Raw genomic sequence first — 15,672 nt, 5'->3', positions numbered from 1 at the left:
ACCCCGCCTCGTCATAATAGAACCATAAGAATTAAAGGTAAAAGAAACCGTTATTGTCAATATTATTACCATTACAAAAACATCAACATTCCACATTATCAAAGGCAAATTTACCGGTAGGAAAATCTTTCTTTCCCTTTCAAATTTTGAAGTAAAACACACGTTTTGTCCATTTTCCCACAACTAGAAGGCAATTTAAACTAAGACATGAGAATGGTTTGGTATATTTAAAATTTTTTTTTTGTTTCCCCTTGGCATGTTTGTTTTTTTAGATACAGTATCTTTTCATAATTTTAATTGTTTGAACAGTTTGGTTCTAATGTTAACACAGCATTGCAGTAGAATATCTGTATGAGTGTATGTGCATTGTGTTTAATAAAAAAATAAAAAATGCTGGATACTACTTGTTTACAAAGAGTGAGACATTTCATGACGGCACAGCAGACTGGGTGGTTAGTGCACACTCCCACGGTACAGAGGTTAGGGGTTCAAGTCCAGCTTCCGCAACCTCCTATGTGGAGTTTGCATGTTCTCCCCGTTTCTGCGTGGGTTTCCTCCCACATCCTAAAAACATGCATGTCAGGTTAATTAGCCGGTTCAAATTGTCCCTAGGTGTGAATGAGCGAATGGATGGTTGTCTGTCTATGTGCCCTGCAACTGGCGAATAACCACTTCAGGGTGTCCCCTGCCCACTGGACACGAACAGCTGGGATGGGCTCCAGCACCCCCGCAATCATACGGAGGATAAGCGGTGCAGATAATGGATGGATGGAGAAATTGGATTTAAAATCATTTATAGAATCCACCCCTTTAAAGTTCATATATCGGTATAAAATGTACGTTTTGTTCTGTGAATGAATTGTAAATATTCCATTCATCCCAAAACAAAGCGTGATAGAGCAAAGTATTTATAGAATAGTACAGAGAATACATTCGTCTGTCTTTTTGTAATGTTCCTGAAGTGAAAGCTGAGAAAAATCAATTCCGTTCAGTTAGCAGATTATGATACTAATTTTAAGTATTGTCTTTCCTTTTTTGAAATATTATTTTTTTTTTTTCTCGGTTTAAGTACCATTTTCTTATTTCACTATCGTCTTTAAACTTGTTTTAGTTAAAACATTAAAAATATATTTTTTTAAAAATCAATAGTTCCAATTTTTAAAAAAATGGGATTGGGAAATGTTGCTTATTTTGAGTATTGGATTATTTATTTGTTAAAAACAAGTCTTAAATTAGATAAGAACATTTTTTGAATTTGCCAACATTGTATGACTAATATTCAAATACATTTTCCACATTTTTTTTCTAATCCTATATTGTGAAAAAAAGACCACCACAAATTAATATTTAACGTTTTTGTATTTTTGCAATATCCCTAACCAACAAAAACTCTGTGCTAATGGAAATGCTTGGCTGAAAATGTGTTTCACAGAAAGTATATATGAAAAATATGGGTAAGAATTGTTTCTGTATAGCGGAGTTTAAAATTGGAAAGAAATTAGACTGGCTAGCATCAGTTCCGGCAAGCACAAACATTTCCACAAATTCATCCATTTCCATCAAGTACAATATGTATTATTTAGGGAAAATTCAAGAGTTAATAAATTGTCTTTACAATTTAAAAAAAAAATACATTTATTTGAACGTATAAATGTAAATGGATATGAACTGCTAACCAAAACAATAGGGTGAAAAATATGTACATAATGCCATTGTTTCTCTGAATTAAAATTTATGATTTGTGACCAGTAAACTTTGAACAGTTTCTTGAGTGGTAAGTATTGGAAACATGTGGAGAGCAATGAAAATATAAATAAACAGAGACAAGGTCAGCATCTTACACATATCTTCTGCAGCAGAGTATATCTTTATCTTCAATGGAAAAACAATGCCGTAAGGTAAATCAAAATCACAGTGTTGAGCATTCAAGTGCAAAGTCAAACTAATCTTTGAAAACGCAAAGCATTTAAATGTGCATTTGTTAAAAATGTGCTACGCTTCATTCATTCAAAAAAACATTCTGAGATGTTCCTTCTTGAATTGCACTGTTATTGTAAAAATGTGTTAACAAACAAGTCCAGAAGTTTCCCAAAATATATGTTTCAAAGATTATGGTTGAATAAGGAATAATAAATCATTTATAAATTTACATGGTCAGCCAAGTCACATCAAAGTCAAAGCTAACTTTGAATATAATTGTCATTGTTATGAAAACATCAAATACATTTAGAAAATCAAAACATGTAGTGTGCTTAAAGCAGCTCATGTTTTGCCTCATTGATGCAAGCAGTTTGCTTTTCTGCAATTGGCCAGCTCAGCCATCATTCTGCCCCCGTTTGTTCAATATTGTCTGGCAGGAAAAAGTAGAACGTCACTGAGTTGATGCACAAGCTTCATGTGCTTTTCTGACGATCCAACTAAAGATGCTCCTTTAGGCAACACATAACCTGCCTTAATGCGCTGCCGTTCCTGGATGCCAAAGTTGCCGTACCAATAGGTCTATATCCGTGAGGGGGCTAATGTACAGGGCCCAGTAGAACATGCAGTTGCAGACCAGCTGGGGCACCATAGGCCACATGAGACCGAAGGCCAGTCCCTGAGACATCATTGTCCACAAGTGGTTCCACATCAAACCAGGGAGTGTCCTGATAACAAGGAAAAACAGGTTGATTGAACATGATTTGACTCCATGTTGGAATTAGGGGTGCAAATATATTATTTCAATTGTCGACTGATTTGCAACTATAGAAACGATTAGTCAAATAATCGGATAATTATATTTTAATATTTTTTTAATCTAAAAGTTTATTAAACTAAGTGGCAAATGGTAATAAACACAAAAAAATGGGTCCAATGAAAAACACACTTTCCAACTGAACATACTGCAGATTCATACAAAAATTAAATAAGAATGCCTTTTCAAAAACAAATTAGTCACCGTGCTTGGTCAGTAGAGACATAAATCCATGAATTAAACCTATGCCCATTTTTTAGAGACAGCCAAATAAAAATAAATAAAAATAAAGTAAAGATTTTCTTAATCCCTGTAAACCAATACAAGTTGTATTAGCAGCAGTAGACCAGCAAATTTAACAAATATGTGCATTTTGTAAAATACATTTAGTGGTCAACAGCCAAGTGGGTAACAAAATATAAGGATTCTCAACAGTTTGCAATCAAAGGGTTTGAAACAACTGACGTTTGTTGTTTTTTTAAGGTTTTAACAACTGTCGTTTGTTCTTCAGACTGGGTTCCTTTAAGTTCAAATAGGTTTGTCAGGCATTGTCTCTTATAATGCTCAAGCTCTCGTTTCTAGCTAAATATATACATATAAAATGTAGAATGCATGTCATCAAAACCATAGTTCTTTGAATGTTATTTAAATCTTACCGAGGCAAGTCAGACTCTGTTTCGCAAAATTTGCAAGTAATCACTGTATCCAGGCTAATACACTCCTAAACTTTGGAAGTTTTGGTATTTGTACCCTTGTGACCCTAGTAAGGGTAAACGGGTCAGATGATGGCTAGATGGATGGCTAGATGGCTGGATTGATATCTGTACTTGATTTATGTATATTACCGCTCAAGACTAAGACGCTATTACACATGAACGACTCCCAGCAGAGATCATAATCAAGTAAAATGCCTCACTCTGTTGGATGAACATGTTTGGCGACATTACATTGTCTTCTTTCTATTATAGATTTTTTTCGACAACTCCGACTAATAGTTTAACCCATGTTTGAATGTAAAACTGGACGGGAATGGAAGATCGAGTGACATACCTGATTCGAGCTGTGGTGCAAATTCTCCACAACGAGCAGCACTCCAACATTGACAGCAGCACAGCATGGACGATGACAAAGCAGGACGTCCAGTAATGGACCGAGAGCCAGTCCCAGGCAAACTCTGCGATTAGGTGGTACGGGAGCAGAAAGTACTTCACCATGAACTCACCCCACTGTTGCCAGTTGGGTTCTGTCTATAAAGCCAAATTGTCAAAATGTCACATGGTGAATGTAAAAAACAAAAAACGTATAAGTCCAGTATTGCAAGTTAGCACCTGTGTGTTGAAGCCCAAGCTTTCTACAGGTTGGTTGGCCAGTGCAACGGACGGACAGCAAGTGTGCAAGAAAGGCAGGAAGGTCTCCGAATAGTCAAATAAGTACAAGTAGAAGAGTGTTAGCCGAGGGGAGCGCTTCATTGCGTAAAGCAAGAATAGAGATTTCCTTGAATGGGCAGCCTGTTGAAGAGAAAAAAATGTAATTTTAAGCAGGATAAAAAGAAAAAAAAATGTTAATCAGTCATAGAGTGATTTCAAAGTGGCTCCTTGCCCTGCAACAGTAGCATTCTACTTTGTTTTAAGCTGCCAATGTTTTATCCCTATTTAAGGGGTCATCTTTTGGAATTCACTGTCATTTAAATTTGAAGCTTTTTTGAGCCCATAACTAATTAAAAATAACTTAACAACTTAATAACTACATGAAAATAAAGAGCATGAAAAATACATTTTTAAAAACAGTTTATAGAAAAACAATCAAAATAAACATAAAAGCAAATACATTGAAATCAGATTAAATAAAAAAACAGAAAAACAGAAAGAACAAAACCGAGAAAAAAAAAAATCAAACAGAGAAAGAAATAGAGGGCTTGCCTGATTTTAGAGATGTGTCCTATTGTCATACTCTATAATTTCAATGCTTTCCTTGACCTCTGCCAAATGCTTTGATTCTGGTCCCAGCATGTCCAAGTGACTATGTGACTGCTTCCCACATTCTTCCGCCTAGAAAAGGGATTTTTTCAGTTTAAGACAGTCGCCTGTTCTTTGTCTTTTTCTACGTTTGTCTGACCCACCTCCTCTGATTGTCTCTACTACTACTGCCTGACTGTTAGGTTTAAGTCCCCAACATTTATGATAAAACGCTCTGAAATAAAAGAAGACATAGAGAATCGGTCATAGAGAATTGGTTATTTTATTAATCATTATAATGAGAGCGGCGGAGACCGGGCTGTTACAAATCTCCTCACTCACTCTGAAGAAATCTCCGATCTCTCCCTTCTTTTTATTAAAGTTCGCCCTATCGTACATGAGTCTCAACTTTCTGAAGGGAGGGGTTCTATCTAACTAGTTGAGACTGCTGTCTGACTGTTGCTACGCGGAGTTAATTAATCTACTTTCGCACGGCCTGCTTTCCACCCGATGATCACAGCTGACCTGTGTCCTCCTTTCTTCTTTCAAGGCTCTTGGTGAAAAACAACTTGAGTTGTTGCATATTCCAGGTCAGGGTGCACCCATTGGTATGTGAGACAGACTGTACAAAAAACAACTCATGGCCTTGAAGAACAGCTTACAAACTGAAAACTCTACAAAAAAGGCTGAGAACACTTATAACATATTAATGTCAACTGTAGGATAAATATATGTATATAATTCCAACACTGACCATGAAGCACCTTGAGGCAGTTTGGTAGGTTAGTTGATCAGAATTTAAATTAAAGTGATTTGGTTAGAAAAGAGCCCCATTTGCCGAATTATGGTCCAAAAACTTCCATAATACAAGTTTGAGCAAACTCCCTCAAGTGCCTATCCTCCCCTCTCTCCCATAATTTTAGTATTTACTCCCCTGACCATTGACTTATTCAATTTATTCTGTAGATTTGTAGTGAACTAATTCCCCTCAATATTCAAGTGTGTGTGTCTTGATGAAAATATACAGAAACTTGAGGTTTGTCAGTCGTTTCCTGATAAAAAATCTAGAAACTGCTGTGATGCTTCAAAAGGCATAAAAAATATATTATAACGGTGCAAAAATAAGTCAATCAATTATCTATTAAACTTATTAATTGACCTAATTACGCTACAGTTTTTCTGTCTGGATACAAGAGAAAAATTGTGGTGGTATAAAAATTGTGCTTGCCTTGTATTCCCACAAGTTCTGAGGTCTGCGCTCAAAGGATTGAAGTTTGTACAGTTCATTCAAGATGGCGTGTCGGTAACCCTGATTCTGGATGTGGAAAGGTGGCTTCAACAAGTCCTTGTTCTCCAACAACATCTGCAATCTGAATGCCATTGACCTTAGAAACACAAGGTGTTGTAAACAATAAGTTAACATTTGAAGTTAAAAATATCAATACAAAAATAAGGTGTCTTATTTGTGCCAAGCGATACATTCACACACAAGCGCAGAACAGTGACCACAGGCAAAGGACAGCCTAAGTAACATTCCATTTGAATATTTAGTGTAAACTTCTAAAATCAATGTTACCTGTCATCGGAACTATCTGGATGAAAGATTTTGCTTGGCAGTCTAGGCTCCGAGTGTTCCAGCCACGATAGTATTTCGTCTGCTGTCCAATGCGATGCAGACTGAGGGATCAACTGCTGCTCTGGCTCACCTTGATGGCTGATACTCCATCGATACAACAACAACAATACCTGCAAAATAAAACAAAATTAAGCTTATGTCTCTGAAAAGGAAAATAAAGATACTATTCTCATCATATGCTTGCATAATAAACAGCTGCATCTCAAAAAAATGACAAAGAAAATGTTTTTTGATGATGCCAGTTTGCCTGCTCTTGTTTTGAGAAAATGCACTTAAGGTTTTGTCACCTAAGTATTTTATATTTTTTAGATTTTTCAATAGCTGGTACGTAAATTGAAAATATACTGACCCCAAACTTTTAGGAACTTTTGAAAGGCAAGGTCAGGTCGTATCAGGTGGGGAAATCATTTAAAATCCAAGAAAATTTGACATCTCCAAAATGCTGATTTTGCCTAATTTTGAAATGATTTTTGGTGTAATCTTGTAGATAAATGAAAACAAATCTTATGAACCTGAAATTCATATGTTAGGATAGCTAGATATAAGAAAGACCATCCTTCTGTATATAATGACATAAGGACCAAACACAGAAAAAATAAAGGACTGAAATGTCAAAGTAATGAAATGATTGTGAAAATTGGGTAAACTAAGAGTCATTTGAAGAATTTGTGTCCAATGGGGAGTATTCATGTTCGACATGGAAAATGAACCCGGTTTAATTGTGAAAAATATGCAAATCCAGAAATAGAAACAGTCATCCCTCTGTGTGTCTGATGATAAATCGGACATTAAATAAATACATTGCAAATTTTATGTTGGTATTGTGTTCATAGTTGGGATCAAGGGATCCCAGTTCGAATCCCGGCTCGTCCGTGTTACATGTCGAAGTGTCCTTGGGTAAGACACTGAACCCCTAATACCCCCAATAAGCAGGTTAGCGCCTAACATGGCTGCAAGGCCGCTATTGGGAAATGTGGAGCACATTGTAAAGCCCTTTGGGAAGTCATTGACTTGAAAAGCGCTATATAAATGCAGATCATTTCATTTTTTCATTTCATAGTTTACATTGTCAATAAAAATTGTAATCATGGCCACACATATTCAACATTCATCACTTACAATGTTTAGTTTTAACTGAGAAAAAGTGAAACCAATTTTATACAGATTTTTAATAAAATATTAGGGGCGTGCGTGATACACATTATGCATGAATAAATAGGGTAAAAATAAACTAATTTAAGGCATACCGCTACACACAGGAGCATCCCAAAGACTGCAGAGAGAGCAAAGCCCACATATTTGTTCTGTTTGGTCCTCGACTTGCCCAGATTGTCGCCATACCTTAACATAAATTCAATCAATTTAAGAAGGCAGACATTTTAGGTGTATCCACGTCGTAAAACTTTCTCACCGCTCAAATGCCAGAAGAATTTGGGATATTTTGGGATTATCTTGGATCTCTGTTCGTCTCTGCCGCACCACCTCACCGAACAGCTTGTCGGTTGCCTCTCTGGCAAAGACAAACGAGAATGAGCATCTTTTATGGCAAAGCATTTAACTTTTAATCCCATCAGCATGCATTAACTTTCGATGTTCCATTTGAATCAATTACAGTAGTCGGTCTTTTTTCGCAGGGCTTCTGCTCCAATAGGACCCGCAACAGTTGAAAGCTTTATTGTAAAGCGCTTTAGTAACTGGTAAAAGGCTATAGAACTGCGGTCCATTTACCATCATCCGTTTATTATTTTTAAAGATGGAGGACAGATCGTGAGAACTCAGAGGGTGCGTTTTCACTAATTTTTTTGTGGTTCACTTTCAAGTGAAGCAGGGGTGTAGCCATTGTCCTCCTGGGAAGCCCTCATTTTACCTCCTTTGCCCATGGCAGCATTCGTGTTAGTGTTTCTTTGGATTTGTAAAGTTAAAAACGTCTGCCTTTGTTAGCATTGTTAAGTATTATTTTAGCATACTATTTAGGGCATTGTGTTATTAATTCACATATGCTTAGTCGTGTTCATACGTTTTTCATGTTCATAGGTAATCTCCGTAACTTTAAAATATTCTACTCGCAGACGCCAACTTGTGGCTGAAATCATCATAGCAGCCTCTGTCAAGCTCCTTTTGTTGCACGTGCCAGTAAGCGACAAACTTAGATGCGCTGGAACAAACTCCGCTTCTTTCATCTTTTTGAGGGTTTGGGTTGCTATTTGGACTGTAATTGAAACAGTCTTTTTCCTACTTTCACCATTTACAACCTAGAATAAAAGAAAACAGCAATCACATTTGATATCACTCTGCTGCCCTACATTCCCCTGCTTCCTTTCCTCCAGCATAATACACACCATGGCTGGAACACCGAGGGTAAAAGTAAGATAAAAGTAGATAGGCGCAGTGGAAAAAAGGCTCTTTGAATATAGTTGGGCATTGTTAAAACATACTTAATAAAAAAAAAAAAAAAACTACTTATTAAGGACACATCAAATGACGCACCCCTCCTTTAAATTAGATGTAGAACATAAGGCTATTTTGTTTGTTGACCTGTAATGGACCTTAAGCTGTACTTTTTGTTTTGAGGCCATTATTTGTTACAATGGCTACTAAAATGTAAGATTTTTTTAGATTTGTAAATGGCGATTTAAGGGTGAACGTCTCAGCTACATTCAACATCCGTGCAGATATCCTCCAAGCCACCATCATCAAATAAAAACACAACGAAGACTTCTCCTGCGCAGCAGGGTTACACGATTATCATTTGTCCCCGCGCGGTGGCGTGTGGTGTCGGACTCTGGACCCTTCCCGCGGCAGTAGCTCAGGAGGTAGAGCGATCGTTTTAGGATTAAGGGATCTCAGTTCGAATCCCGGCTTGTCCGTGTTACATGCCGAAGTGTCCTTGGGTAAGACACTGAAACCCCAATACCCCCAATAAGCAGGTTAGCGCCGCTATTGGGAAATGTGAAGCACAATGTAAAGCGCTTTGGGAAGTCATTGACTTGAAAAGCGCTATATAAATTCAGATCATTTCATCTCCCCAGAAACGACACAGTCAAGTCCCCTGTGCCGACGCAGCAGCCTCCCGCTGCTGTACCTGGGAAGATCCATGAGGAGAGCCATGCCTCAGACACCAGGTGAATCTGGACGCGTGCTGCGCTCCTTTTCGGCGGAGCAAAGCGCCGGTTTGACACGGAGTCCTGACGGAAACACTACTGGGGAGATGGTGCAGACTAAAGGATTCTGACTGTTTAAGTAAAACAAAGCATTGCAAGGGCCAGTGGTGTCTGTTGCTGCAATGTGATTTCTGCCCAGTGCTCTCAATGTCAAAGAGAAAAAGCACGGGTAAACAGCAGGGGTAACTGACTGTGAGCTAATCTGAATGCAGAACACATTGGATGATAAAAAAATCACACGCAATATAGCAAGGGATTACTATATTGCCAAAGAAACCTAGAATACAAGTTGTCTGATAAAACAAAACAAAACACTTCCTTCGAAATTCCTACCGTAGCAATATATTAACCCTGGGAAAGCCCTCCCAAAGCTGGCGACACTCTGGACACTCGTTTTGGCGAGAAGACTCCCACCACAGGGCCAAGCAGTGGCGGCAGTAGTTGTGTCCACAGGTCAAAGTAGTGGGGTTCACCAGGACATCGAAGCAACAGTGGCAGGAAAAGTCTTTTTCTGAAACTTGGTCCTTCTTGAAAGACTGCGGTGGATTGTTGTCTCCTTCACATACTTTCAGGGTGCCAGGCTGTGAACCCAGTTCGTTCATCTGGGGATCGGGTAGATGGATTAAACTAATTTATTCTGATACCTTTATTATGGGAATGTTTACAGAGTACATTTTTGATTTGCATTGTGATTTCATAGTTCCAGTCATGTGAGAGCTTTTCTGTTGATTAACTATTCGCAACATGACTGAAGAGAAAGAATAAATGCAGAAATGTAAATACGCAAAGCAATTGGATTGTCAATTTTAGTATCAAGCATACATGCAAACCTTTTGACAAACCACAGACTCTAAATGACCAAAACGCACTATATAAGGCAGGACAAGCTCACGCTGTGTAAAATACATTTCTCTTCTGATGAGTAGTTCACACATTTAGTTTGTTAGTTCATGTATTTTTGTTTATTATTTAAATCGACTGTTTTTTTTAACGAATTAAGCTTTTTACCACGAGGAGGTGCTAAATAACACTAATACAGTACAATAATTAATTAAAAAAGAAAATTAAATTATAAACAGGGCAGCACGGCGCTGCAGTCGCAAGGGCGGCACAGTTCTGAGGTCATGAGATCGAACCTCATGTGTGGAGTTTGCATGTTCTCCCCGTGCTTGCGTGGGTTTCCTTTGGGCACTCAGATTTCCTCCCACATTCCAAAAACATGCATGTCAGGTTAATTGGCCTGTCCAAATTGTCCCTAGGTGTGTATGGGCCAGTAAGTTGTCTGTCTCTGTGCCCTGCGACTGGCTGGCAACCAGTTCGGGGTGTCCCCTGCCCACTGCCCGAAGATAGCTGGGATGGGCTCCAGCACCCCCGAGACCCTACTGAGGATAAGTGGTGCAGATAATGGATGGATGGAAATTATTGACAATAACCATTTAAGTGCAAATATACACAAATCCAAAGCGAACTAAATTATCTGCCAATTGGAACAAGATTATATTTCATGTGTTACAGTGGCTTACCTGTCAACCTCCACGGCTCCATGCCCGTACAAACTGTCGTATTTTCCCGTACAAAATAATCGTACACCATATTTTTTTTTCTGAATGATACATGATGGGAAATCCCCAGGCGGCAGATGCATGCGCACAGTAGCATCAAACAGCTCGCTTCGTTTGCAACGAAGAAAACTATACCGAGATAGAGGATTCCGTGGCAGACTCCTTTCACTTGATTGATTTGCCGTTTCGTGATGGTCGGTGTATACCGGATGGTACCCATCATTGACAAATTTGCGTTTATCCGTACAGATTTCCTTGCACGTCGTATTCGTCTTAAAATGCATAAAAAACGTACTTTGTACGGCAAAACCGAACAGGTTGACAGGTATGCAGTGGAAGTATATATCAAGTGTGACATTTGGTTTCGCTTTGGCGCTACTTTTTGAGATTTGGTTTACATTTAAAAGTACTTCCTAAAGAGCTTTTGAGTACACCCTGGGTGACTCGTAACAATATTTGAGAATCACTGGGAAAAGGAATGTTAGGTTTAGGTTGCTCCTCCAGTAGTACAAATTATGACTGCAGCAATAGCCAACTACAGTACACTTCCATTCAATTTTGGGAATTTGTTTCAGAAATATGGGAAACAATCGCCCCCAAAAGTTGACTGAGTTAAGTAAAGGAATACTTCTACTAGAGATTTGTCCATAATCAATGTACCTCAAGTGTTGTTATATACGAATTGGACACAACATTAAAAGTTTTAGGCTAATTAGCTTACGGGATACTTCAACAAAATACGCCATGCCCGTTGTTTATCAGAAGCTTAACTTATTTATATGGTAATTGTTGGTTTAAGGAAGCGAACACACTATTTGTAAATATATTTTTGTAGTTTTATTGTTGGAAAGTAAGTTGCATAGCTAGCACGTACCTTGGGAGGGACCGAGGCACCGCCGACAAAAAACGTCATAGCATGTGTGCGGTTTGCATAATGTTCACAAGGTTGAACTCTCACAGAATATTTAGTGAAAGAGAGCAATGACGTTTACTTGAATTGCATCTGTATTTTCCCAGGTGCACGTAGCCGCCGACGTGTCACCCTCCCTATTCCTCATTTTCATCTTCTTCGGCGTGCTGGGTGAGGGGAGGGGGATGGGCAGGGGGACACGGGGGTCAAAACAACTCCACGTGGAGCTAATACAAAGTGGCAACAATCATTGTTGTGCTCTGTCCTCACATAGTGACATTTCCAAATCGAGCACAAATAGTTTATAGATCGGGTGTCATGCTGTTAAAAGTGTCGATAAAAATTGTTCAAACCTCGTATTGTTAGAATATGGTATAATGAAATTGTGAAAGTATTTAATTGCTGTTAAAATTGTCGATAAAAACTCATATTGTTGGGATATGATATAATGAAATTATGAATGCTTTTAATTGCTGTTTAAAAATGTCAAAAAAAATGATCAAACGTCATGTTGTTTGATATAACGAAATTGTGAATATGCTTAATTGCTGTTAAAAGTGTCAAGAAAAAATTGTTCAAACCTCACATTGTTTATTTGCTGTTAAACGTGTTAATACAATTGTTCAAATGTTGGAAAAAAACATTCTGGTAAATGAATGGCGAAAAATTGTGTGCGTTAGCTGGAGGGCTGGGGGTCTTTTTGAAGGCTCTAAGGCACATGTGTCAATCAGGCGGCCCGCGGGCCAGATCAGGCCCGCTAAGGGATTGAATCCGGACCGTGAGACAACACTCAGAAAAGCGCAAGAGAAAAACAAGCTGCAGGTTGAAATATGTCAACTTGATGTTACCAAAGCCAGGTGCCTCTCACAAAGACACTGTACTTGTATTTATTTCTCTCTCTCTGTCTCTCAGTCTCTCTCTCTGTCTCTCTCTCTCTCTCACTCTCTCTCTCTCTCTCTCTCTCTCTCTCTCTTCCACACATTTTCTCCCACTCTCTGTCTCTGTCTCTTTCACTCTTTGTGTCTCTCTTTTTCTCTTTGTCTCTTTCTCTCTCTGTGTCTTTTAACCTCATTTTTCTCTAACTTCCTTTTTTCCTTTTCTCTCTTTTCTCTTTCTCTCTTCATACCCTTCACACTTTCTTTTCTCTTTTCTCTCCTTCTGTCTTTCTTTTTCTCTTTGGGTGTCTTTCTTCCTCTCCCTTTCTTTCCCCCCTCTCTCACGACTTTTTATCTTTTGTTTCTCACGCTCCCTCCCTCTTTCTCTTATTTCTTTATCTCTTTTTCTTTCTCTTAAATCTACTAGTCCGGCCGGCCCGACAGAATGTTTGTTCTATCGTGTGGCCCCCGAGTTAAAATGAGTTTGACACCCCTTAGAGTCTAAGGGGTGTAGTTTTGACATGGACAGAGGTGTCATGTCCCCTACTAATGTCAAAGAATCATGGGTTTGTCCCCACCAATATTATGTGACCATGAAAAAAAAAATCTTATATGTTCCCAGTGGTGGGCTGTCAGGGCCTGCAAAGCCTTCTCTGCTGGCTTAAAAATATCTGAATAATGTAATCTTAATCTTAAAATTTTGTCCGTAGATACTTGTTAAAAAAATTCAAATTGTCGGTCAGCTTCCTTTCATTGCTTTCATTCATACATGGTTGTGCTGCTTCCAGATGTGTGCTTTCATATTAAAGCATTTAATTATTCACATTTTAGCCATTACTCGGCCAGGGTCAGAAATCTACCCAGAGGCCTTCTCAATTAGTTTTGCAAGCCCTGAGAAACAAAATAAGTGATGACAAACCTGTTGGTTTAGCCAATTCGAGTCTGAGTTGGCAAGCCAGCACCTTCTAACGGGCCTAGGGAAATCTCACCGGTTTCATAAACTGTGATTGGCTAGAGGGCGGTAACGGAAGTATCACAAGGAAATGGTGAAATAAAAGATTCCTGTGTCCACTGCTTCAAACACAATTAGTGTAGACCCATTATAACAGGGGTGGCAAACAAGTTTGACACAAAGAGCCGAATTTTTTAACTACGAGAGTCAAAGAGCCACACCACGTACTGACCTGCCATGACAGACAGACACACACAAACACAGACAATTAAAAACATATTATTTCCCATAACACACTCCTCTCCTTACAATACAACAAGTATTGTTCTTGTATTGATTTCAAGGAAAGTGTCCACCCTCAATACACACACAAAAATATGAAACAAGGCAAAGAGCCACAGTATATAGAAATATAAAATTATTGGCTAAGAGCCGCATGCGGCTTTAGAGCCGCGTGTTTGCCACCCCTGAATTATAACATCAAATCAAGTCTATGGGACCTAACCAGTAAGGCCAACTGTCTTCTTCTGGGGTATGGGCGCGACAAACAGTCAATGACAACAAGCACACTGAAGTTTATGAGTGCCCAACAGCTCCACGCTCTTATCAAAAGGAAACTCGCTGCACAAGTGGTTAGGGTTAGTTCTGAGGTAATGGGAGGTCATGGGATCAAACCTTACTGTGTGGAGTTTGCATGTTCTCCCCGCACTTGTGTGGGTTTCCTGCGGGCACTCCGGCACTCCCACATTACAAAAACATGCATGTCAGGTTAATTGGCCGGTCTAAATTGTACCTAGGTGTGTATGAGCGAGTGAGTTGTCTGTGTTTGTGTGCCCTGCGACTGGCTGGGAACCAGTTCAGGGTTTCCCCTGCCCACTGCATACCTGTCAACTTCCACTGTCTATTTTTCCCTTACAAAATAATCTTACACCATATTTTTTTTTCAAACATGTTTATTTATGTGGTTTAACATGGCATATTGTACATGTGTTTCGTTATATCATATATATTGTGAATTAAGATTGACATGAATGAGGTTTATTATAAAAAAAGTTCAAAAATGAAGTAGCTTGGACGTTCACTGAAGAAGGAGAAAATACATGCAAATATAATTAAGTAGGTGCCCTGCGATTGGCTGGCAACCAGTTCAGGGTGTCCCCTGCCCACTGCCCGAAGATGGCTGGGATGGGCTCCAGCCCCCCCCCCCCCCCCCCGCGACCCTAATGAGGATAAGCGGTACGGCTAATGAGATGAGATGAGATAATTAAGTAGAATAAACCATTTTCATATTCGGATTATTAATTCATTTTCTGCATTGAATTATTGTTGGTAAAACACTGATTAAAGGGATAACCACAAACCTGTCGTCTTTCATTTTCTCCTTTTATACTTCCTTTTTTTCTTAACTTCTTTATACAACATAATAATTTGTAATATGATGCATCAAAGCAAGTAAGCCGTTTGAAAGCCGGCTCTCTTTAATGAGTTGAGATGAAAAAGCCGGTTCTCTTAAAAACAGACGCCAGACGGACTTACTTTCACTACATCACACCGCTCGTTTCGTTTGCAACGAAAAAAAACGATACCGAGATAGCGGCTTCCGCGGTGAACTCGTTTGACTTGATTCATTTGCCGTTTCGTGATAGTCGGTGTATACCGGGTTGGTACCCACAATTGACATATTTGCGTTTTTCCGTACAGATTTTCTTGTACGTCGTACACGTCTTAAAATGCATAATAAACGTACTTTGTACGGCAAAAACGTACAGGTTGACAGGTATGCCACTGCCCGAAGAAAGCTGGGACCCAACTGAGTCTAAGCAGTGCAGATAATGGATGAATGGAACCTATTAACGTAACGCCGTTACATGTATTCTGTTACTTCGC

The 15,672-nt window shown here is 38.9% G+C and overlaps 1 protein-coding gene across 3 annotated transcripts; it reads right to left on the bottom strand.

Annotated features, from left to right (window-relative positions):
- Positions 1-1,340: 1,340 nt before the first annotated feature.
- Positions 1,341-12,146, bottom strand: LOC148361207 (bifunctional apoptosis regulator-like). Of its 3 annotated transcripts, none has more exons than XM_088341943.1 (9): positions 11,923-12,146; positions 9,820-10,088; positions 7,737-7,835; positions 7,573-7,666; positions 6,266-6,435; positions 5,918-6,074; positions 4,063-4,242; positions 3,785-3,981; positions 1,341-2,645 (listed from the first exon to the last, which is right to left on the bottom strand). In XM_088341943.1, exons 1-9 carry the CDS (start codon positions 11,959-11,961, stop codon positions 2,453-2,455), a joined length of 1,398 nt encoding a protein of 465 aa, XP_088198069.1. In that variant the 5' UTR covers positions 11,962-12,146; the 3' UTR covers positions 1,341-2,452. The 3 variants fall into 3 exon arrangements, with proteins under 3 accessions (XP_088198069.1, XP_088198067.1, XP_088198068.1); XM_088341941.1 differs by having other exon boundaries at positions 12,041-12,146; XM_088341942.1 differs by having other exon boundaries at positions 5,918-6,059; positions 12,041-12,146.
- Positions 12,147-15,672: the final 3,526 nt, after the last annotated feature.

The sequence above is a fragment of the Urocampus carinirostris genome, chromosome 8, assembly GCF_059441175.1.
Source record: "Urocampus carinirostris isolate Australia breed hairy pipefish chromosome 8, RoL_Ucar_1.0, whole genome shotgun sequence".
NCBI classification, from domain to species: domain Eukaryota; kingdom Metazoa; phylum Chordata; class Actinopteri; order Syngnathiformes; family Syngnathidae; genus Urocampus; species Urocampus carinirostris.
This window is presented reverse-complemented; position numbering and strand designations above follow the sequence as displayed.